This window comes from Salmo salar, chromosome 13, assembly GCF_965601325.2.
Source record: "Salmo salar chromosome 13, fSalSal1, whole genome shotgun sequence".
Classification (NCBI taxonomy): Eukaryota; Metazoa; Chordata; class Actinopteri; order Salmoniformes; family Salmonidae; genus Salmo; species Salmo salar.
Genome location: NC_138303.1, coordinates 83,300,317 through 83,324,836, shown reverse-complemented (window position 1 = coordinate 83,324,836; position 24,520 = coordinate 83,300,317). Strand labels below are relative to the sequence as shown.

Genomic DNA, 24,520 nt, shown 5'->3' with positions numbered 1-24,520 from the left:
ACTATCTTAAGTATTCAGACCACTTGACTTTTTCCAAATTTTGTTAGGTTACAGCCTTATTCTAGAATTGAATCAATTATATTTTAATTTTTTTCGCTCATCAATCTGCACACAATACCCCATAACGACAAAGCAAAAACTGGTTTAGACATTTTTGCTAATTTATTACAAATAAAAAAATACAAACCCATCTTTCCCTCGATCCTGACTAGTCTCCCAGTAACTGACACTGAAAAAAAATGTCCCACACCATCATGCTTCAACGTAGGGATCAGATAATCTTGTTTCTCATTGTCTGAGAGTGTTAGGTGCCTTTTAGCAAACTCCAAGTGGGCTGTCATGTGCCTTTTACTGAGGAGTGGCATACGTCTCGCCACTCTACCATAAAAGCCTGATTGGTGGAGTGCTGCAGAAATGGTTGTCCTTCTGGAAGGTTCTCCCATCTCCACAGAGGAACTCTGGAGCTCTTTCAGAGTGACCATCGGGCTCTTGGTCAGTTTGGCTGGGCGGACAAATCTAGGAAGTGTCTTGGTGGTTCCTAACTTCTTCCATTTAAGAATGATGGAGGCCACTGTGTTCTCGGGGACCTTCAATGCTGCAGAAATGTTTTGGTATCCTTCCCAGATCTGTGCCTCGACACAATCCTGTCTCAGCGCTGTACGGACAATTCCTTCGACCTCGTGGCTTGGTTTCTTCTCTGACAAGAACTGTCAACTGTGGGACCTTATATAGACAGGTGTGTGCCTTTCCAAATCATGTCCAATCAATTGACTCTAATCAAGTTGTAGAAACATCTCAAGGATGATCAATTAAAAGAGCTCAATTTCAAGTCGCATAGCAAAGGGGCTGAATTCTTATGTAAACTTATGTATATCAGGAAAACAATTAATTTAATACATTTTAGAATAAGGCCGTTACGTAACAAAATGTGTGAAAAGTCAAGTGGTTTGATTGCTTTCCGAATGCACTATATATACACAGAAATATAAACGCAACATGTAAAGTGTTCGTCCCATGTTTCCAGAGCTGAAATAAAAGATTCCAGAAACATTCCATACGCACAAAAAGCTTATTTCTCCCAAATATTGTGCACAAATCTGTTTACATCCCTGTTAGTCAGCAATTTTTCTTTGTTTTTGCTGGTGACAATAAAAGGCCACTCTAAAATGTGAAGTTTTTTTTAAGGTACAGTTGAAGTCGGAAGTTTACATACACCTTAGCCAAATACATTTAAACTCAGTTTTTCACAATTCCTGACATTTAATCCTAGTAAAAATGCCCTGTCTTAGGTTAGTTAGGATCACCACATTATTTGAAGAATCTGATATGTCGGAATTATAGCAGAGAGAATGATTTATTTCAGCTTTTATTTCTTTCATCACATTCCCAGTGGGTCAGAAGATTACATACACTCAATTAGTATTTGGTAGCATTGCCTTTAAATTGTTTAACTTGGGTCAAACGTTTCGGGTAGCCTTCCACAAGCTTCCGACAATAAGTTGGGTGAATTTTGGCCCATTCCTCCTGACTGAGCTGGTGTAACTGAGTCAGGTTTGTAGGCCTCCTTGCTCGCACACGCTTTTTCAGTTCTGCCCACAAATTTTCTATGGGATAGAGGTCAAGGCTTTGTGATGGCCACTCCAATACCTTGACTTTGATCTCCTTAAGTCATATTGCCACAACTTTGGAAGTATGCTTCGTTTCATTGTCCGTTTGGAAGACCCATTTGCGACAAAGCTTTAACTTCCTGACTGATGCCTTGAGATAGTAGTTTATGTGTCGGGGGCTAGGGCCAGTCTGTCACATCTGGAGTATTTCTCTTGTCTTTTCCGGTGTCCTGTGTGAATTTAAATATGCTCTCTCTAATTCTCTCTCTTTCTCTCTTTCTTTCTTTCTCTCTCTCTCTCGGAGGACCTGAGCCCTAGGACCATGCCTCAGGACTACCTGGCTTGATGACTCCTTGCTGTCCCCAGTTCACCTGGCCGTGCTGCTGCTCCAGTTCCAGCTGTTCTGCCTGCAGCTATGGAACCCTGACCTGTTCACCGGACGTGCTACCTGTCCCAGACCTGCTGTCCCAGACCTGCTGGAACCCTGACCTGTTTACCGGACGTGCTACCTGTCCCAGACCTGCTGTTTTCAACTCTCTAGAGACAGCATCAGCGGTAGAGATACTCTCAAAGATCGCCTATGAAAAAGCCAACTGACACTTACTCTTGTGTTACTGACTAGTTGCACCCTCGACAACCACTATGATTATTATTATTTGACCATGCTGGTCATTTATGAACATTTGAACATCTTGGCCATGTGCTGTTATAATTTCCACCCGGCACAGCCAGAAGAGGACTGGCCACCCCTCATAGCCTGGTTCCTCTCTAGGTTTCTTCCTTGGTTTTGGCCTTTCTAGGGAGTTTTTCCTAGCCACTGTGCTTCTACACCTGCATTGCTTGCTGTTTGGGGTTTTAGGCTGGGTTTCTGTACAGCACTTTGAGATATCAGCTGATGTAAGAAGGGCTATATAAATAAATTGTATTTTATTTTATTTGAGATGTTGCTTCAATATATCCACATAAATTTCCTTCCTCATGGTGCCATCTATTTTGTGAAGTGCACCAGACACTCCTGCAGCAAAGCACCCCCACAACATGATGCTGCCACCCCCGTTCTTCACGGTTGGGATGGTGTTCTTCGGCTTGCAAGCATCCCCCTTTTTCCTCCAAACATAACAATGGTCATTATGGCCAAACAGTTCTATTTTTGTTTCATCAGACTAGAGGACATTGCTCCAAAATGTACGATCTTTGTCACCATGTGCAGTTGCAAAACGTAGTCTGGCTTTTTTAATAGCAGTTTTGGAGCAGTGGCTTCTTCCTTGCTGAGTGGCCTTTCAGGTTATGTCGATATAGGACTTGTTTTACTGTGGATATAGATACTTTTGTACCTGATTCCACCAGCATCTTCACAAGGTCCTTTGCTGTTGTTCTGGGATTGATTTGCACTTTTCGCACCAAAGTACGTTCATCTCTAGGAGACAGAACACGTCTCCTTCCTGAGCGGTATGACGGCTACGTGGTCCCATGGTGTTTATACTTGCGTACTATTGTTTGTACAGATGAACGTGGTACCTTCAGGCCTTTGGAAATTGCTCCCAATGATGAACCAGACTTGTGGAGGTCTACAATTTTTTTCTGAGGTCTTGGCTGATTTCTTTAGATTTTCCCATTATGTCAAGCAAAGAGGCACTGAGTTTGAAGGTAGGCCTTGAAATACATCCACAGGTACACTTCCAATTGACTCAAATGATGTCAATTAACCTAATCGAAGCTTCTAAAGCCATGACATAATTTTCTGAAATTTTCCAAGCTGGCACAGTCAACTTAGTGTATGTAAACTTCTGACCCATTGCAATTGTAATACAGTGAATTATAAATGAAGTAATCTGTCTTTAAACAATAGTTGGAAAAATTACTTGTGTCATGCACAAAGTAGATATCCTAACCAACTTGCCAAAACTATAGTTTGTTAACAAGAAATTTGTGGAGTGGTTGAAAAACGAGTTTTAATGACTCCAACCTAAGTGTATGTTAACATCTGACTTAACCAACCTAAGTGTATGTTAACTGTATCTGTGACCAACAGATGCATATCTGTATTCCCAGTTATGTGAAATCCATAGATGAGGTTCTAATTTATTTATTTCAATTGACTGATTTCCTCATATGAACTATAACTCAGGAAAATCAATGAAATTGTTCTATGTTGAATTTATATTTTTGTCAGTATATATAAAATACACAAATATACACTGAGTGTACAAAACATTAGGAACACCTTCCTAACATTGAGTTGCGCTCCCTCTTTCCCTCGGAACAGCCTCAATTCATCAGGACATGGACTCTACAAGGTGTTGAAAGCATTCCACAGGGATGCTGGCCCATGTTGACTCTAATGCTTTCAACAGTTGTGTCAAGTTGGCTGGATGTCCTTTTGGTGGGGGACCATTCTTGACACATAAGAAACTGTTGAACGTGAAAAACCCAGCACTCAAACCAAGGCACTTAAATATTTTGTCTTGCTCATTCGCCCTTTGAATGGCACACATAAACAATCCATGTCTCAATTGTCTCATGGTTTAAAAATCCTAGTTCTCCCCTTCATCTACACTGATTGAAGTGGATTTAACAGGTGACATCAATAAGGGATCAAAGCTTTCACCTGGTCAGTCTATGTCATGGAAAGAGAAGGTGTTCCTAATGTTCCTAATGTTTTGTACACTCAGTGTATATATATTTAAGTTAATTTAAAACAAGAACAAATGCTAGGTTTCCATCCAATTGGCGACCGATTTGAATGCGAATATTCAAAAATCTGCATAAAGAAAATATGTGCATTTTCATACCAGTGGTGCTTCCACCAAACATAGTTTTAGCAGATAAAATCAGTGGGTGATGATGTAGTGCACACAAAATGTACTTTTTTGCTTAGGTTTTCATGTACCGAATAAAAATCTAAAGTTCAATGTGTTTCCATCGTATTTTCAACTACCGATAGTTTTGTCCCAAAAATTGCTGCGTTAAGAAGAAAATGTGCCTACTGTGGTCTTGGCATGTGCGCTCTAGCCAACAGCTCGCCGATACAGTGTGGGTAAACTGTGCGGGTACAATAGTCTACATGATGAGATTATTATGGATAAGAGTGAGAATATTCTTATTTGTCAAACAGCAGTAAAGCATCAATCATCATGTCATCAGAATAAGACCCTCGATAATCAGTGGAGGCTGTTGAGGGGAGGATGGCTCATAACAATGGCCGGAAAGGAGCAAATGGAATGGCATCAAATACATGGATGACATGGAAGTGAGAAGTGATGCATTGCACCAGATTTAGCTAACAGCTAATATACATCTGCAAATGCGCCATCCTTTACCACGAGCTCGTCCTCCCCAATTAAGGTGCCACCAACCTCCTGTGCTTGATATACACTGCGTGCACAATTATTAGGCAAATTGTATTCCTCGGGATTAATTTTATTGTTGAACAAACACAATGCTCTCAGTCAATCCAAAATGTTATTGAACCTCAAACCTGAATGTTTAACAAAGGAAAAGTGAGTTTTGTCTTTCTCAGGGAAATATATAAGTGTGCACAATTATTAGGCAACTATTAGTGTGCAGAATTATTAGGCAACTAAATTACAAAAATAATTTCTCTCAACTCACTTGTTTATTCTCAATTTTTAGAGTAAGTGTAACAGATAAGTAACACAAAATGACAATTATATAAAATGTTTGGCCTTTCAAAAATATTCAGTGACCAATATAGCCACACTTATTTTCAATAACTGCCATGAGCCTTCCATCCATGGAGTCTGTCAGTTTCTTGATCTGTTCACGATCAATTTTCACTGAAGCAGCAACCACAGCCTCCCAAATGCTGTTCAAAAAGGTGTATTGTCTTCCATCACTATAAATCTCACGTTTGAGAAGGGCCCACAAGTTCTCAATAGGATTTAAGTCAGGTGAGGAAGGGGGCTCGGTCATTATTCAGGCATCTTTGAGGCCCTTGCTGGCTAGCCAAGCAGTGGAGTTCTTGGATGCATGTGATGGAGCATTGTCCTGCATAAAGATCATGGCCTTCTGGAATGCGGAGGACTTCTTCCTGTACCACTGTTTGACGAAAGAATCTTCCAGAAACTGGCAGTAGGTTTGGGAGTTGAGTTTCAGTCCATCTTCAACCTGAAAAGGTCCAACTACCTCATCCTCAATGATAGCAGCCCATACCAGTACCCCTCCTTCACCTTGCTGGCACCTGACTCAAAGTGGTGCCCTGTGTCCATTACTGATCCAGCCACGGGCCCATCCATTTGGTCCAAGAGTCACTTTCATCTCATCAGTCCATAAAACCTTTGAAAAATCTGTCTTCAGGTATTTCTTTTCCCAATCTTGATGCTTCAACTTGTGAATCTTATTCATTGGTGGTCTTGTTTCAGTCTTCTTGACCTTGGCCATGTCTCTGAGCACTTGACATCTTGTACTTCTGAACACTCCAGGTAGGTTGCAGTTCTGGAATATGGTGGCACTGGAGGATAATGGGTTCCTGGTAGTTTGACGTTGAATTCTTCTCAAGTCTTTTGCAGTTAATTTGCACCTTTTCTTCCCCATGCGTTTTTTGCGCCCCAGTTGACTATTCGCAACAAAACGTTTGAATGTCCGGTGGTCACACCTCAATAGTTTAGCTATTTAAAGAGCGTCGCATCCGTCTGAAAGGCATTTTACATTTTTGTTTTTTCAGTGTCAGTTAAATTAATTTTTTGGCCCATTTTACCTGAAGTAATGAGGCTGCTGTCACGTCCTGACCAGCAGATGGAGCTGTTGTTGTAGTTTTGGGGTCAGGACGTGGCAGTCTTGTGTGTGTGATTGTTCTGTGTTGGTCTTGTGACTCCTGATCAGGAACAGCTGGGGATCGTTGTTCCTGATTGGGAGTCATATATGTAGGAGTATGTTTGTCACTTGGTTTTGTGGGTAGTTGTTTTTGCACTGCGTGTTGTGTGCCTGCAAAACTGTTCCTGTCTTATATTTTGTTTGTATTGTTAAGTGGATGCTCTACTCCTTTATTTTTATTAACCTGTTGGGTCTAGGGGGCAGCATTTGCACGTCTGGATAAAAAAAATGTACCCGATTTAATCTGGTTACTAATCCTACCCAGTAACTAGAATATGCATATACTTATTATATATGGATAGAAAACACTCTAAAGTTTCTAAAACTGTTTGAATGGTGTCTGTGAGTATAACAGAACTCATTTGGCAGGCAAAACCCTGAGACATTTTCTGACAGGAAGTGGATACCTGATGTGTTGTATTGACTTTAAACCTATCCCATTGAAAAACACAGGGGCTTAGGAATATTTTGGCACTTCCTATTGCTTCCACTAGATGTCACCAGCCTTTACAAAGTGTTTTGAGTCTTCTGGAGGGAGATCTGACCGAACAAGAGCCATGGAACGATGATGTCCCATTAGACACCTGGCGCGCGAGTTCATGTTGGGTACCCTCGTTCCAATACGTTATAAAAGAGTATGCATTCGTCCACCTTGAATATTATTCATGTTCTGGTTAAAAAAGGCCCTAATGATTTATGCTATACAACGTTTGACATGTTTGAACGAACGGAAATATATTTTTTCCCCTCGTTCATGACGAGAAGTCCGGCTGGCTTACATCATGTGCTAACGAGACGGAGATTTTTGGACATAAATGATGAGCTTTTTTGAACAAAACTACATTCGTTATGGACCTGTGATACCTGGAAGTGACATCTGATGAAGAGAATCAAAGGTAATGGATTATTTACATAGTATTTTCGATTTTAGATCTCCCCAACATGACGTCTAGTCTGTATCGCAACGCGTATTTTTCTGGGCGCAGTGCTCAGATTATTGCAAAGTGTGATTTCCCAGTAAGGTTATTTTTAAATCTGGCAAGTTGATTGAGTTCAAGAGATGTAAATCTATAATTCTTTAAATGACAATATAATATTTTACCAATGTTTTCTAATTTTAATTATTTAATTTGTGACGCTGACTTGACTGCCGGTTATTGGAGGGAAACGATTTCCTCAACATCAATGCCATAGTAAAACGCTGTTTTTGGATATAAATATGAACTTGATAGAACTAAAAATGCATGCATTGTCTAACATAATGTCCTAGGAGTGTCATCTGATGGAGATTGTAAAAGGTTAGTGCATCATTTTAGCTGGTTTTATGGTTTTGGTGACCCTGTCTTTGACTTGACAAAACATTACACACAACTCTTGTAAATGTACTGTCCTAACATACTCTAAATGTATGCTTTCGCCGTAAAACCTTTTTGAAATCGTAAAACGTGGTTAGATTAAGGAGATGTTTATCTTTCAAATGGTGTAAAATAGTTGTATTTTTGAAAAATTTGAATTTTGACATTTATTTGGATTCAAATTTGCCGCTCTTGAAATGCACCTGCTGTTGATGGAGTGCACCACGGGTGGCACGCTAGCGTCCCACCTAGCCCCAAGAGGTTAAAGATGAGTATTTACATACCTGCTGCACCTTGGTCCATTTCCACAGAAGACAGCCGTTACAGAACTACCCACCACCAAAGGACCAAGCAGCAGAAGAGGAGGAAGCCACAGGAGAGAAAAAGTGAACAATGGACATGGGAGGACGTCCTGGACGGCAAGGGAGCCTACACCTGGGAAGAGATCCTGGCCGGAAGGGATCGCCTCCCATGGGAACAGGTGGAGGCACTCAGGAGAGTGGAGGCAGCAGGACAGAGGAACCATCGGGAAAGTTACGCTGGAACACGGTTGGCTAGGAAACCCGAGAGGCAGCCCCAAGATTTTTTTTGGGGGGGGCACACGGGTAGCTTGGCCAGGCCAGGGAAGAGCCGTAAGCCAGCTACCCGTGACTACAGGGAGGTGCGTACGAGGTGGAGGGCGCCATGTTACGCTGAGGTGCGCACCATCTCGCCTATACGGACGCACAGCCCAGTGCGCCCAGTACCAGCGCCCCGCAGGTGCCAGGGCAAGGGGAGCATCGAGCCGGAAGGGGTGATGCCAACCCTGCACTCAAGACCGCCAGTGCGCCCTTTCGGTCCGGTGTTTCCCGCTAGACACACTAGCATGGAGGTGCGTGTCTCCAGGCTGGTACGTCCAATACCTGCCCCACGCATCAGGAGTCAACAGTCGTCATCAGAGCTGCCCGCCAGTCAACAGTCACCAGAGCTGCCCGCCAGTCAACAGTCACCAGAGTTGCCCGCCAGTCAACAGTCGTCAGAGCTGCCCGCCAGTCAACAGTCGTCGGAGCTGCCCGCCAGTCAACAGTCGTCGGAGCTGCCCGCCAGTCAACAGTCGTCGGAGCTGCCCGCCAGTCAACAGTCGTCGGAGCTGCCCGCCAGTCAACAGTCGTCGGAGCTGCCCGCCAGTCAACAGTCGTCGGAGCTGCCCGCCAGTCAACAGTCGTCGGAGCTGCCCGCCAGTCAACAGTCGTCGGAGCTGCCCGCCAGTCAACAGTCGTCGGAGCTGCCCGCCAGTCAACAGTCGCCGGAGTGGCCGGACTGCGCTGAACTGCCGGAGTGGTCGGACTGCGCTGAACTGCCGGAGTGGCCGGGCTGCGCTGAACTGCCGGAGTGGCCGGGCTGCGCTGAACTGCCGGAGTGGCCGGACTGCGCTGAACTGCCGGAGTGGCCGGACTGCGCTGAACTGCCGGAGTGGCCGGACTGCCCTGAAATGCCGGAGTGGCCGGACTGCCCTGAACTGCCGGAGTGGCCGGACTGCCCTGATCTGCCGGAGTGGCCGGACTGCCCTGAACTGCCGGAGTGGCCGGACTGCCCTGAACTGCCGGAGTGGCCGGACTGCCCTGAACTGCCGGAGTGGCCGGACTGCCCTGAACTGCCGGAGTGGCCGGACTGCCCTGAACTGCCGGAGTGGCCGGACTGCCCTGAACTGCCGGAGTGGCCGGACTGCCCTGAACTGCCGGAGTGGCCGGACTGCCCTGAACTGCCGGAGTGGCCGGACTGCCCTGAACTGCCGGAGTGGCCGGACTGCCCTGAACTGCCGGAGTGGCCGGACTGCCCTGAACTGCCGGAGTGGCCGGACTGCCCTGTTCTGCCGGAGTGGCCGGACTGCCCGGTTCTGCCAGAGGTGCCCGCCTGCCCTGATCTGCCAGGGTGCCCGGCCTGTCAGGATCAGCCCGAGGGGTCCTCCTGCCCTTCGGTCCAGCCCGAGTGGTCCTCCTGCCCTCCGGTCCAGCCCGAGTGGTCCTCCTGCCCTCCGGTCCAGCCCGAGTGGCCCGCATGCCTTCCGGCCCAGCCCGAGTGGCCCGCATGCCTTCCGGCCCAGCCCGAGTGGCCCGCATGCCTTCCGGCCCAGCCCGAGTGGCCCGCATGCCTTCCGGCCCAGCCCGAGTGGCCCGCATGCCTTCCGGCCCAGCCCGAGTGGCCCGCATGCCTTCCGGCCCAGCCCGAGTGGCCCGCATGCCTTCCGGCCCAGCCCGAGTGGCCCGCATGCCTTCCGGCCCAGCCCGAGTGGCCCGCATGCCTTCCGGCCCAGCCCGAGTGGCCCGCATGCCTTCCGGCCCAGCCCGAGTGGCCCGCATGCTCTCCGGCCCAGCCCGAGGGGCCCTCCTGCTCTCCGGCCCAGCCCGAGGGGCCCTCCTGCTCTCCGGCCCAGCCCGAGGGGCCCTCCTGCTCTCCGGCCCAGCCCGAGGGGCCCTCCTGCTCCCCGGCCCAGCCCGAGGGGCCCTCCTGCTCCCCGGCCCAGCCCGAGGGGCCCTCCTGCTCCCCGGCCCAGCCCGAGGGGCCCTCCTGCTCCCCGGCCCAGCCCGAGGGGCCCTCCTGTCCCCCGGCCCAGCCCGAGGGGCCCTCCTGTCCCCCGGCCCAGCCCGAGGGGCCCTCCTGTCCTCCGGCCCGGCTCGAGGGGTCCGTCTGCCTGGCGCAGCTATCGGCTCCACCGAAGTGGGCGACGCCGAGGGTGGAGCAGGGTCCACGTCCTGCACCGGAGCCACCTCCAGGATAGGTGGGTTGGGGAGGGAGGGTGTAGCACAGTGCCGTCGTTGACGGCAGCCACCCTCCCTTCCCTCCCTTATTGTTTAGGGGTTATTGTTTATGGGTTTTGTTGGGGATTTTGTTTGTTGGTGTTTTTTCGTTGTTAGGTGCATTCCGGGGTCTGCACCTTGAGGGGGGGGTACTGTCACGTCCTGACCAGCAGATGGAGCTGTTGTTGTAGTTTTGGGGTCAGGACGTGGCAGTCTTGTGTGTGTGATTGTTCTGTGTTGGTCTTGTGACTCCTGATCAGGAACAGCTGGGGATCGTTGTTCCTGATTGGGAGTCATATATGTAGGAGTATGTTTGTCACTTGGTTTTGTGGGTAGTTGTTTTTGCACTGCGTGCTGTGTGCCTGCAAAACTGTTCCTGTCTTATATTTTGTTTGTATTGTTAAGTGGATGCTCTACTCCTTTATTTTTATTAAAGATGAGTATTCACATACCTGCTGCACCTTGGTCCATTTCCACAGAAGACAGCCGTTACAGCTGCCTAATAATTATGCACACCTTGATATAAGGTGTTATTCACTTTCGCCACACCCTCCCTCATTACACAAATACATATCACCTGAAAATGATTAAATCCAATAAGCATTCAAGTTTATATGGTTTGGAGTTCGAAAATGTGAATAGAAACAATGATAAGATCAGAATACTCACTTGCCTAATAATTATGCACGCAGTGTATATTGGAAAGGAGCATCAAGACCACCTTGCACTTTCACAACCCTGTGAAGTTCATCATAATTTTTTTCAGCTGTAGTCTAATAAATTGCATGGTTTCCCCGAGTCGCAGTGGGAGGACCACACACCATGTCATCGCGTGACTCCAAGTTTACTTCAAGACGATGGTTGTTATATCAATACTTGCAAAAAAATCAGTTTCCACCGCAATTTCTCACATATTACATTTTACAGACACAAAAAGATCCCCCCCATGTCGATCAAACAAATGATCTGTCTGCATTTTTAAAATTGTACCGAAACTCCCTGTTTCCATCACAGCTGTCATGATTATTATTATTTTTTTATCTGTTCTGACTTTATTCGCATAACATGTGATTACAGTACAACAAAACATAAGGTTTAGGAGTGAGAAGTGATGCATTGCACCAGATTTAGCTAACAGCTAATATACATCTGCAATCCCTGGGTAGGTGAACAAATAAACGTGAATACATTTGATACATACATCAGACATTATTCAAAACAGAAGGCAAGACATTACACATAAAAATCATTGCACATGCTGTTGGACTTGATAATAGTGGGGTTGTAAAACACATAAAACACCTAGTAAAAACAAAATATTGAACAAAGCCCAGTTATTGCACCTGTTGAATACTCATGTGCGTTCTAAAGTGTTTTCTGTTGCATTAAAAAGTCCCTGTGGTTTATTAGATTAAAATCAGTGTGAACACTTTTGATTGGACTTAACCCATGTTTTTGTCTCGGGTGAGAAGGCTTGGAAGCTGCCTAAAGCTTTCAGGGAGGAGGGGAGGCCATTCCATGTCTTTATCGCTTTGTATGTGATATACTTGTACAGTATATCACATACATAAAATAAGATGGCCAAGGATGTCTTAGCGGTGAACATACATAACACCTTATTCAATCAAACCATGGACACAAATACGGGATTGAAAAGCCCATCCAAGGTCTGTTCTGGTGTGTCTCTCCTTGACTCTGACAATGCTTCTCTAAGTGTTGAATTATAGATGTCTCTCCATCTCTCTCCTCTTTCTCTCTTTCACTTTCCTCTTTCTCTCCCCCTCCTTTCTCTATCCTCTGTCTTCTCTCCATTCCCTCTCTCTCTCCTCCCTCCTCTACTGCAGTCTGGATGTGAGCCACAGTTTGCTAATGCTCCATCCTCCCTGTTAGTACAGGTGTTCCTCCTCCTCCTCCCTCTCTCCCTCCCTCCTCCTCCCTCTCTTTAATGATGCCATTCAAACGCCAAACTGTCCCAATGCAGCCATAGCATATTAACAGCTCAGGTGTTCTACACTAGCTGGAATCTGTTCATCTATGTCTCTATAGCTCCATCCTTTATGGTTGTGTTGTGGGCTGTTCAGAGCACTTATTTGGGATATAACAGTGAGTGAAAGGTTTACGAGTCAGAATACTGTGATTTGGAAATGTATAGTACAATATATGCTGTGGTTTACGATAGTTGGAATCACTATTCTGACTCATGAAATGGGTGATAAATATACACCATTGATGAGTGCTTGAATGCAAATAATAAAAGAAAACATTATTTTGAGTTTGATTACTGCAGTGACGGGATAGAGCCAAATGTTTAGAACAGCAGTGTTGGATGAATAAAACTAAGTTGTTTCACCAACTTAGAAAAAGGGCCTATAGCCCCGTCTGCTGGTGCATGAGGTTTTAACAACCCATGATACTTTGCTCATATTTGGAATATATGAAGAGCACAACAGGCACTGGCTGAAGGTTTAGACAAGTGTCTTAGACAATAAATACATAAATATGATTTCTTATCACACATAATGAGTGACATATTTCATTTAAATGAATACGATCTGTATTCATACTCAACGTTACATACGATAGATATCAATATGTATAGAATATATGTAGCACATGGCTATGGCTGTAGTATTGTTGGGACTCTGGAGCGTGTCCCACTATGAAATGCACTGTTACTATGCAAACTAGATTGAGCTGTCAGGCTGTGAGCGGTGCTTTTCTATTAGTGCATCCAGGGGCCATCAGCGAGGATGTGATATGACAGATGAGGGGTCAAAGGTAACGTGGCTGTCAGAAGCGGTCACTCTGATGTCTCTCCAGCACGTGACGGCTGCATGCCATGCCAGGCTGTCTGGATTGGACTAGAAAGCCTGGGTCACTGCTAAAATGTCTCATTCATCCACTTCAATTTTCATGCATAGTGAATCATGTTGATACTGTATACATTCTATATACAGTGTGTCTTGGAGAGTTACGGACCAGGCAAGATATAGTATAACGTCTACATCCTTCTCTGTGTGTGTGTGTGTGTGTGTGTGTGTGTGTGTGTGTGTGTGTGGGGGGGGGGGGGGACTGTGTGTGTACTGTGTGTTGCTGTACCTCCGTCCGGCAGGTTGGCCCAGTAGATGACTCTGAAGCCAAGCAGGATGCCGTTGAGGGCGTCTTTAGGAGGGGTCAGCCAGGACAGAGAGATAACCTCTGGGGACGCCGCCGTGGCCTGGACATTCTCTGGAGGTCGGCTGGGAACTGTTACAACCAGGCAGGAGGAAAAACAACACCGTTACCTCACTCTCCAATCAAGAAGCATGAACAGAAGAGTTTACTGAAGAGACAAAAATATTGAGCTACTCTTGGAGGACAATGGAAGTGAACTTCAAAATGCTTATTTGAACTTTTGGGATCTAGCATTCATCATGGTTTTTTGAGCCATGGCAATAATGACCGCCACATACTGATCATGTGACAGTCACTACACCAGCAGTACCAACACTATCCACTAGATGGCAATAAAGCTCCATCCTGGGAGTTCACTCCCCTCAAAGACAAAACATCAGCCATTTGACCCTTGATGCACCACAATACTGTAGAATACCTTCATTCAGCAAAAGAAATTTGTGAAATCAATAAGATTTTCACTGTCTACCATATTGTCACTGATAGCTAAGGGCAGTGTGTGTGTGTGTGTGTGTGTGTGTGTGTGTGTGTGTGTGTGTGTGTGTGTGTGTGTGTGTGTGTGTGTGCATATGCGTGCGTGTGTGTGTGTCCTCACCATCCTCCAGTGTGGTAGAGATGACCTCCTGGGAGGAGGGTCCAGTCCCAGCGCTGTTGCTGGCCTGCACCACCACCCCATACTGGGTGAATTTCTTCAGGCTGTCCAGGGTGATGCTCTCACTGTGGTCGTTGTCCCCCGTCGTTTCCATGGTGATGACATTGAACTGGTAGTTTCCCCCGGAGCTGAACTCCCTGTAGCCCACCTGGTAGCCTCGGATCGCTCCGTTCTGGAGGTGCTTCTTAGGAGCCTGGGGGAGGACAGAGAGGGGGAGTGAAGAAGGAGGAGACGGGAACGCACATAAGATATTGGGGGAAATTTGTATTTTTCAAAAGCTCTTTAAGGACAAAATAATGGTTGTGGCCCTCAAGGCCCTGAAGTGTAGCAGACCATGTAGCTAACAGACCATAGAGCTGCAGTAAGGGTTCTTCAGTCCTTGTGGTAATAGCAGGTTAAATGTATCTTACCCTCCAGGAGACTTTGATGCTCTGAGAGGAGAAAGCTTCAAGCTGCACATCTTGTGGGGGACCATCAGGGGCTAGAAGAAAAGACACATTAAGGTAATTGAGATCTGAGCTACTGTCAGTTCAGTAGATGAGGTACAGGGCAAAGAAGTCAGTCTACCAGCATTCTGCCAATGGAATGGAACTATCCAAACTGAGTGCATTCTGAAGGTTATGCCAAGGTCAAGTCAAATCTATGATTCTGAGACATGGAAGGCTAAGGTCCTACTGTATCTATGGGTAGACCAGAGTTGTTGGTCTCAGATGGCCCAGCCCACTTCACAATAATGAAGATGGCAGTCATGTTTATGAGAGGTCATGGGGGACAGACAGTCAGAAGAGAAGTGCGAGAGAGAAGTGCAGAGTGGGGGTTGGGAGGAACCACCAAAGAACCACCAAAGGGAACAGGGGCAGTTTGCAGAGGGGCTGGCCCGTGGTCTATTGATTGCAGTGTGACATTTACAACATGGTCTGTTAATTGAAAAGTCCTGCTTTTAGTGCAGGGTCAGCGTGTCTTCAATAATGCAGTAGAGCCAATGGAGCTGATGTCACTCTGCTGTTAATGAATTGACTTGACTCCCCATTCCCCTCTTACAACATTAATGTTCTAGATGCGTTTTATGGGACGTTGCAAGAACATTCATGTGTCTAGTTTTCTAAGGGTTAGGAGAATATTTCATCAACATTCCACCAGACATACACAGGACATGGTTGCCATGTTCTCAGAAATTAAAGTTCTAGACACGTTTCATGAGAATGTTGCAATAACATTCCTGGGTCCAGTTTTCTGAGGGTTAGGAGAATATTCCAACAACATCATATTCTATGGAAACATGGCAAGAACACCTTGTTACTGTTGCCAAGCCCATCAAGGCCCTGATTGGTGAACCACTAAACCATTCACAGCTCTTTTTGTCTGTTGGCCAAGTTAGGGATACTCACAAAGTGCTTTTTACACGTTCAGTGTTTACACACTTTGACATACATGATTACATTATGCATTTATTATTCAACATGTCCTCACCTGGGATTGAACTCAGATCACTTAAGTTGACAATTCTCTTATTATTGACTTGATTTACATATTTAAACAATTTAAGGGCTTTCTGTATAGTTGCCTGATGCCGGTGGGGCATATTAACCTGCTTGAATGATACTTCTGTATCACTATAATCAATCCCCCCCCCCAAAAATTGTGTATTTTTAACAGAGCTGAGATTTACTTCATAGTGCATTCACCCTTTTGCTTAGACCTATTTTCAGATCTATACAAGTGCCTTGGTAGGAGGGTTTAGGGTTTCTTCTGGACAGGGCATAACTATACTGGCCCAATAAGCACATGCCCTTCAGATATCCCTTATTGGGACGGTGGTTAGGGTGTTTGACATTATTGCTGGTGGCCTTGCATTGAGACCTGGTAGGGGAGTCCACTTACTCTCACATTCTTAGCAATATATGTTAATTTCAGTATTGCACTTATCAGACATTTTGATTGTTTATATGGACATTTCGTTAGAACACTTGGAAAATGATTTACTATCTGAAACAACTTGATAGGTGTAAGCAATAAGGTGAATGCACTTTGAAGTAAATCCCAGGTCGGTAAAAGGTACACCAGAAAATATTTTATTGGTCATAGTGATTCAGGAGTATCATTAAAACAGGTTAATATGCCCCACCAACATTAGACAACTACAGAAAGTCCTCCAGTTGCTGAAGTAAGTACATCAAATCAATGATGATAGAATAGTCAGATTAACTGATACCTGATGTGGACCTGGTGGCATAGCAGGAAGAATGGAGTACTGTGAACCAAGAGGTTGTGATTTTTAAATCCCAGGTGAGGACATTGAATAATAAATACTGTTACATGCACAATGCAATCATGTATGTCTAATATGTCATATGAAAAGGATTTGCCAGTAGATCGTCGATTTGATTTATGATGATGACTTCTAGCTAAGATTTTGAAAGTATGATGTTGACATGATCAGTCCAATCAAAGCTATGGTAGATATAACGTGATTTGACGTAATATTATCTGTGGCCAATGACCTTGAGCCTTCTTGGATGGGCACTTCTAATGTAACTCTATGGCAGCACTCAAGGGGCTTGAATTTTCTAGCTCTACCCGTAGATTTTGTGGTGATGTAGTGTCCCCATGAGTGGCAGAACACTGAGCCAATCACGGCGCAACTAGAGAACATTACCAACCCCTACGCTCAGTATTTTTCCGCTGGCTGCCCCACCACCACAGAAAGCACTGAGCTAGGCTGAAACACCTGCATTTCGGAGCTGGCTTACTCAAGAAAGCACAAAAGAGACCATGTTTGTATGCGGCTTTATTAACTCTATGATTTTTTTTTAACATTGTTTGCAAACGGATATGTGACACATATTTATGCCAAAATAACATGCCCCCAATCCCTGAATAACGGGCCGCCACTGATTTTCAGTAAGCCATAATAAACTGGGTAGGCTGGGAGTGGCATAATGAGAAAGTCCTTCTCCGTTTCCGTTATCCAACCCTCTGAAAGAGCATTATATATGAAGCTATCTACAGTGCCTTCAGAAAGTATTCATACCCCTTGACTTATTCCACATTCTGTTGTGTTACAGCCTGAATTCAAAATTGATTAAATATATTTTTTCTCTCACCTATCTACACACAATACCCTATAATGACAAAGTGAAAACATGATTTTAGAAATTGTAGCAAATGTATTGAAAATGAAATACAGAAATATCTAATTTACAGAAGTATTCACACCCCTGAGTCAATACATGTTAGGATCACCGTTGGCAGTGATTACAGCTGCGAGTCTTTCTGGGTAAGTATCTAAGAGCTTTGCACACCTGGATTGTACAATATTTGTCCAATTTTCTTTTCAAAATTCTTCAAGCTCTGTCAAATTGGTTGTCGATTATTGCTAGACAACCATTTTCAATTATTTTCATAGATTTTCAAGCAGATTTAAGTCAAAACTGTAACTCGGCCACTCAGGAACATTCACTGTCTTCTTGGTAAGCAACTCCAGTGTAGATTTGGCCTTGTGTTTTAGGTTATTGTCCTGCTGAAAGGTGAATTCCTCTCCCAGTGTCTAGTGGAAAGCAGAATGAACCAAGTTTTCCTTTAGGATTTTGCCTGTGCATAGCTCCATTACGTTTTTTTTACCCTGAAAACTCCCCAGTCCTTAAGGATTACAAGCATACCCATAACATGATGCAGCCACCACTATGCTTGAAAATATGGAGAGTGGTACTCAGTAATGTGTTACATTGGATTTGCCCCAAACATAACACTTTTTATTCAGGACAAAAAGTGAATTGCTTTGCCACATTTTTTTCAGTATTACTTTAGTGCCTTGTTGCAAACATGATGCATGTTTTGGAATATTTGTATTCTGTACAGGCTTCCTACTTTTCACTCTGTTAATTTGGTTAGTCTTGTTGAGTAACTACAATGTTGTTGATCCATTGTCAGTTTTTACCTATCATAGTCATTCAACTCTGAAACTGTTTTAAAATCACCATTGGCATCATGGTGAAATCCCTGAGGGGTTTTCTTCCTATCCGGCAACTGAGTTGGGAAGGATCCCTGTATCTTTGTAGTAACTGGGTGTATTGATATACCATCCAAAGTGTAATTAATAACTTCACCATGCTCAAAGGGATATTCAATGTCTGCTTTTTTTATTTTTACCCATCTACCAATAGGTGCCCTTCTTCGCAATGCAGTGGAAAACCTCCCTGGTCTTTGTGGTTGAATCTGTGCTTGAAATTCACTGTTCAACTGAGGGACATTACAGATAATTGTATGTGTGGGGTACATAAATGATCTAATCACTCATGTTAAACACTATTATTGCAAGTTTAAGTTTATCTTGGTAAACCCTTTTTGTCATTGTTGTTGAGCACCCTTCCCTTTCTTTGTTTGGTGAAGTGCAAAGGCCCACCTGAACATGGCAACCATGTTCTGTGTATGTTTGGTGGGCCGTAGATGGAATATTCACCTAACCCACAGAAAACTGGACACATGAATGTTCTTGCAATGTTCTTATTCAATGTGTATAGAACATTAATATCTTATGTTCTGAGAACATGGTAACCACAATCTCGGTAAGTTCTATTTCACATTAAGGAAATGGTCTCTTGGTCTCTTGGAGACATTCCTTGCACATCACGGGAACATTCCAATGAAAACCTTAGTTAATGACCTATTGAGACTCTTAAGGGAACGTTCTCTAAAGTTGTGGGAATGTTTGTTGTTAGCTGGGATGTCTGTGTGTGCATGCTGCATGTGCATACATATGACCAGTGGTGGTCTGGTGAGTCTATACCTGCTTCGTCTGTGGTGATGGTGAGTTCGTTGCTGGCCTCACTCTTGCCGATGTGGTTCTTGGCGAACATGCGGATGCTGTAGGTGGAGGAGGGGTGCAGGTCTATGATGGTGGCCTGGTTGAGCTGGGGAGACACGTCTTTGGTCCTTTGGGCTGTTTCCCAGGAGCCTGTAGGGCCAGAGGTCAAGGTTTATGTGGGTTCGTGAGGACCACTGAGTGGGGCTAGAGGTCAAAGCCTGCTAAGTGCATTAATCTGCGGTATTGAATTATAGCACTGAGACAAGAAAAGATCATGAATAATGATTATTTGGAAGACAAAAGGAGCACATCCATCTTAACATGATGATACAGAGAAGCATTTCATCAGGATAGACTATAGACATACACAGGAAGTTAAAGTATTTGTATTCATACAGTGTTTCGCCTAAGATTATCTTTAGCAGCAGTGGCAAAGGCAGCGGTGATAGGGGGGTTGCTCTTTCCTGGGGGGGTCCTGGGGCATGCACCTCCGGGAGATTTTTTTGTAGAACGACTGTGAGAAGGTCACTGATGGTGATTTTTTTTTAAAGACATTCTACTCCAAAGTGCATGAAAATTACATTATGTTGACACCATCTGAAATATAACTAATGCGTGCCACTGCACTGTATGGAGATGAGGAGCAAGTGGTGGCTGTGCACTCGTGGCTCTCATACGCACCACTGCTCACTTTGTTTGCTACAAATTGATGTTGTAACTTGTCACTCTGTCACTGTTAAAGGGATATTGCGAGATTTTGGAAATCAAGCCATTTTATACTTAGCCAGAATCAGATTAACTCATGACTAATTGATACCATGTTTATGTCTCTGCGTGCAGTTTGAAAGAAGTTGAAGGTCGTTTTGTGAGCCATTGCTAATTAGTGTCAGCAGAATGACTGGAAGTCATAGACTTCCAGTCATTGCGCTAAAGCTAGTAAGCAAGTTACTTCAAACTGCATGCAGAGACATAAAAATGTTCTAAAAATGGTATCCATGAGTTCAACTGACTCTGTGTAAGTATAAAAAGGGCTTACTTGCCAAAATCTCGCACTGTACTTTTAAAAGCACGTCTCGGTAGAAATATTGTATATAAATCATAACTTTTGGAGTGGCGGCAACAATTTAGTAGTGGCGGCCCACCACTGCAAAATGAATATAGGTGAAACACTGCTTACAGTATTACTATACATCGCTGGCATCCAGAACATGCCATCTCTTACAAAGATAACTCTTGTTTGTCTTGTACCTGATTTGTTCTTGCACTCAATGTCGAAGCCTGTGATTGGGCTGTTTCCGTCAAAGCCCATGGTCCAGCGGAGGGCGATGGTCCTGTCCTTCACCTCTCTGATCTCCACCTCAGGAGGGTCCGGGGGCTCTGAAGAGCACCACAAAGTCACACATGTGTGTTAGAGCCCTGCACAGGCATGCATTTTAACCCCAAGCCCTTCCCATGCCCGCGACATTAAAGCCCTACCCAACCCAGGCCAGATTGCTTCAGCCAAATTTAAGGCCCCGCCCTGCCTGAAACCCGAAATCAGAAATAACTTCCTCTGTTAGTAAATCTATTAGATACCCCTCTGTCTGTTACTCGCTCCCTGTGCGCTCTGCTCATGGCGCTTAGACTCTGAGTATTCATAGCAACAGCTCCACTTAGGCTGCTCTGCTCAATGAAGAGACATTGGAGAGCAGTTAGCTTTTCGCTACTTTTCGTGACAAAACTCAATGAACATTATTATTTTCTGTGAAATAATCTGTCCTGTCTTATATTTGAAGAGGTTGAAGCACTTCTGACACAATGTTATGATCTTAGTCAGATATGACTCTACCGTGCAGCAGTGCACCAGCAAATGGCTCAGCTTCAAAATGTTAGTGATCAATTTAGTGATACCCGAGCCCTGCCCGTACCGTAGTTACTGATGAAAAACAAGCCCTACCCGGTCCTAACCCAATGTAAAATGTCGGGGCTTGTCAGGCTTGGTTGGGGTAGCAGAACTCTAATATGGGTATACAACGCTATGGTAGTAATGAAGGACTAGCTAGCTAGCTAGCTACACCTACTAGGGAGTCCATTAACTGCAGTGGCTGAGCTCAAACGTCATCCAAGTCCTACTATGGAGAAGCCACACAAACTGCAAGGATGGCGAGACATCTTGATGACACTGTGCTGTCTGCATGCCCCTGGACATGCTCCAGAGACCATCTTTGCTTGCCCTGCCCTTTTGACCACCTCCCTCTGATGATCAGTCAAGCCATGAACTTTCCGACCCTCTGATAACCTTGAATAATGCTGTTGTTGTTGTTTTCTAAATTGCTCGTCTATTTTGTGTTGCTTTAAAGCGCTTTGAGATTCTTGATGTAATGAATAGTGCTATATAAGTTGAATAAATTATTATTATTATTGTTATTATTATTATGCTGATGTTGCATCATTATCTTATTTGGAGGGGTTATATATTTTTATTTCATGATGTTTTCATGACGATTGTCAGTGTTAGGCAGCTGTACCTTGCACTGTTAGCTGGATGATCCCTCGGTCTTCACCATAGGAGTTGATGGCATGGCAGGAGAAGAAGCCTGAGTCTTCCCTCACTGTAGGCCGGATCTATAGAAAAGGGGAAAAGAGGGTCAGCTACATAGATAAGAAAGTGCATGGGAAATACACATTCTGGGCTATATCATTCACAGACAGGGCTCATGATGAGCCATCATAACAAACTGACAAACTCAGTATGCAGGCTTTTTCTCCAACGCTTTGGTCCAAGCAAAATCTCTGCATAACCAGTAGTGCTCCACCTGGCCTCAGCTGAGGTAACTGTAACTGGGAAGCGAGCAGTACCACTCCCCCTGGTGGTGTGTATGTGTACCTGCAGGGTGGAGATGACCTCGTCGGCCACCTCTTTGACGGTGACCACGTAGCGGTGGCTGCTCTCTGGGTTGATGATGCGATCTTCCTTCTCCCAACGCACCATGATGGGTTTCTCCCCGTGGGCCGTGCAGCTCATCCTCTTCTCACTGCCCTGCGTAGCCAGCGTGGTGTTGGGGTACGACGTGATCATGGCTGGGACTGGGAGGGAGAGAGAAAGAGGGGAGGGAAAGAGAGAGAGCGAGAACGACAGAGAGCGAGAAAGGAGGAGAGGGATAGAGAGAGAGAAAAGAGGAGAAGGCATATGTTACATTAGTTATGAAGTAAGACTGGCTGAACATGTTTAGCCATAATCCAATTCCAGTGGGACATCATAGTGATACCTGCCACACGGAGGGTAGTTACAAGACAGGGGAATGGTGTAATGAATCAAATCTCTCTGCTAAAATTACACTTAATTGAGTCATAGTATAGCTGACTTCATTGGTTGCAAAGTGTGCTGGTTTGCTCCAACTTCTAACATAATACACAATAAAGCCCATGCCTGCCTGTTATGTTGAGCTGTGACAACAAACATCTTGTGACCACAAGCAGACAAGGCTTGGATAGGAGAAAATACTTATTGGTCGGTCTCTGACAGCACACTAAGGACAGCACACTACACACACTAGAGATTCAAACACACACAGCTCATTACCCCCACAACTGAGTGTGTAATGACACACACACACACACACACACACACACACACACACACACACACACACACACACACACACACACACACACACACACACCGTGGCTCCTGTGATGTAATGGAAAGTGTCAGGCGAGGGGATGCAGACATTTAAGCCTCATCTCTTATTCACTCCCCAGCCATTTTGAGCCGTGCTACAGAAAAATAAGGCTGATTTATTTAGCATGACAACTATGAATGTTTTGTGAGATGCACTTGGAGTAGTGAGGGAAAAAATTATTCCTTGCAGCCTTCTGTAAATGTTAGCATTTTGAGCAATGGTAGTCTTTTTACATAGTCATAAACTATAACAAACAGTTATGACGTTGTCCACTAGTATTACCATAATTATGACATAGGATCATGTTGATATTGGATGAGAGGCCTTCAATGGGACGCAACACTGTTGAAAAACATGTAGTCAATGAAGCGCCTACTGTACGGAAGGGCTACATGAGGTGAGGTGGGCATCACACAGGAGGAGACAAGACCAATGTAACCAGTGTGTGAGAGAGTAAGCAGCACAGCTGTGTCTGTCTGTCTGTCCTGAGGCATTTGCCACAGTGCCAGGCTGTTTCTGTAATTGCTGTGTTGACGTATTTCTATAATATCTAGCAGGATTATGGGCAGAGGAACACGGCTCTGGGGGCAGGGGAGCGAGGTGACGCCTCCACTGGGAGACTCACACATTAGACAACCACTCATTTTTTATTTCACACTGTGGACTAAATAAACAGGCATGCGCGCACGCAAGCGCTTTATTCAGCAGCACTGACGGATATGTGTATCTCTAGCTGACAGAGTAGAGGCTAGGAGAGCCCTGTTTCAAAACCTCCAGCCCAGAGGGCAACAAACATGATGCACTCCAGCCTGCTCAGCCTGCTTCTCTGCCTGCCTGCAGGGAATTCTGGGATATTCTGCTCCCGCGAGAGAAAAAGATGCAGATCCCTCCTCCCAGGCTCCCTTTCACCTGGCCAGGTTACCATGCCAACTAGCATTGGACAATCTCTCTCTCCCTCTCTCTCCATCCCCGTTCTCAGAAGAGGCCATTTATAGTACCAGGAATAGAACATGGACCAGCCATTGATTTCCAACAGGACCATGATTATACTATTCCAGCCCTGAATGTCGCAATGCAGACCCAAAATAAAAAACAGGGATATATAACGCATCTCTGTATCTTGTAATAATGTTGGTCATGTGACAAACAATAACATAATTGAGCAAATAGTCAGGAGACATTATAGTTAAAAACACTGCCCAGATACTTTACGCCTGCATTGTTGTGGTCCATTACAGGCTCAAAAAGAGTAAATAAAAGCAAAAATTAGACCCTGTCTGTCTCAATATATTAATCAATATATACAGTGCATTCAGGAAGTGTTTAGTCCCCTTGACTTTTTCCACATTTTGTTACGTTACAGCCCTGTTCTAAAATAGATTAAATTGTTCCCCCTCCATCACTCTACACATAACACCCCATAATGACAAACCAACATCTGTTTTTTAGAAATTTTTGCACATTTATAAAAACCTACTGAAATATTACATTTACATAAGTATTCAGACCCTTTACTCAGTACTTTGTTGAAGCACCTTTGGCAGTGACTACAGCCTCGAATCTTCTTGGGTATGACACTACAAGCTTGGCACACCTGTATTTGGGGAGTTTCTCCCATTATTCTCTGCAGATCCTCTCAAGCTCTGTCAGGTTGGA

At 44.7% G+C, this 24,520-nt stretch overlaps 1 protein-coding gene across 2 annotated transcripts in view; it reads right to left on the bottom strand.

Annotated features, from left to right (window-relative positions):
* The window catches only part of LOC106567921 (cell adhesion molecule DSCAM), a 139,639-nt gene that overhangs the window by 25,839 nt on the left and 89,280 nt on the right, over positions 1-24,520 (bottom strand). For both annotated transcript variants that reach the window (XM_082960374.1, XM_082960375.1), the window contains exons 12-18: positions 22,069-22,268; positions 21,710-21,806; positions 20,451-20,579; positions 19,185-19,352; positions 14,809-14,879; positions 14,342-14,591; positions 13,672-13,818 (exon numbers count right to left, since the gene is read on the bottom strand). In XM_082960374.1, coding sequence (XP_082816500.1) covers positions 13,672-13,818; positions 14,342-14,591; positions 14,809-14,879; positions 19,185-19,352; positions 20,451-20,579; positions 21,710-21,806; positions 22,069-22,268 — 1,062 coding nt within the window. The remainder of the gene's footprint in view (positions 1-13,671; positions 13,819-14,341; positions 14,592-14,808; positions 14,880-19,184; positions 19,353-20,450; positions 20,580-21,709; positions 21,807-22,068; positions 22,269-24,520) is intronic.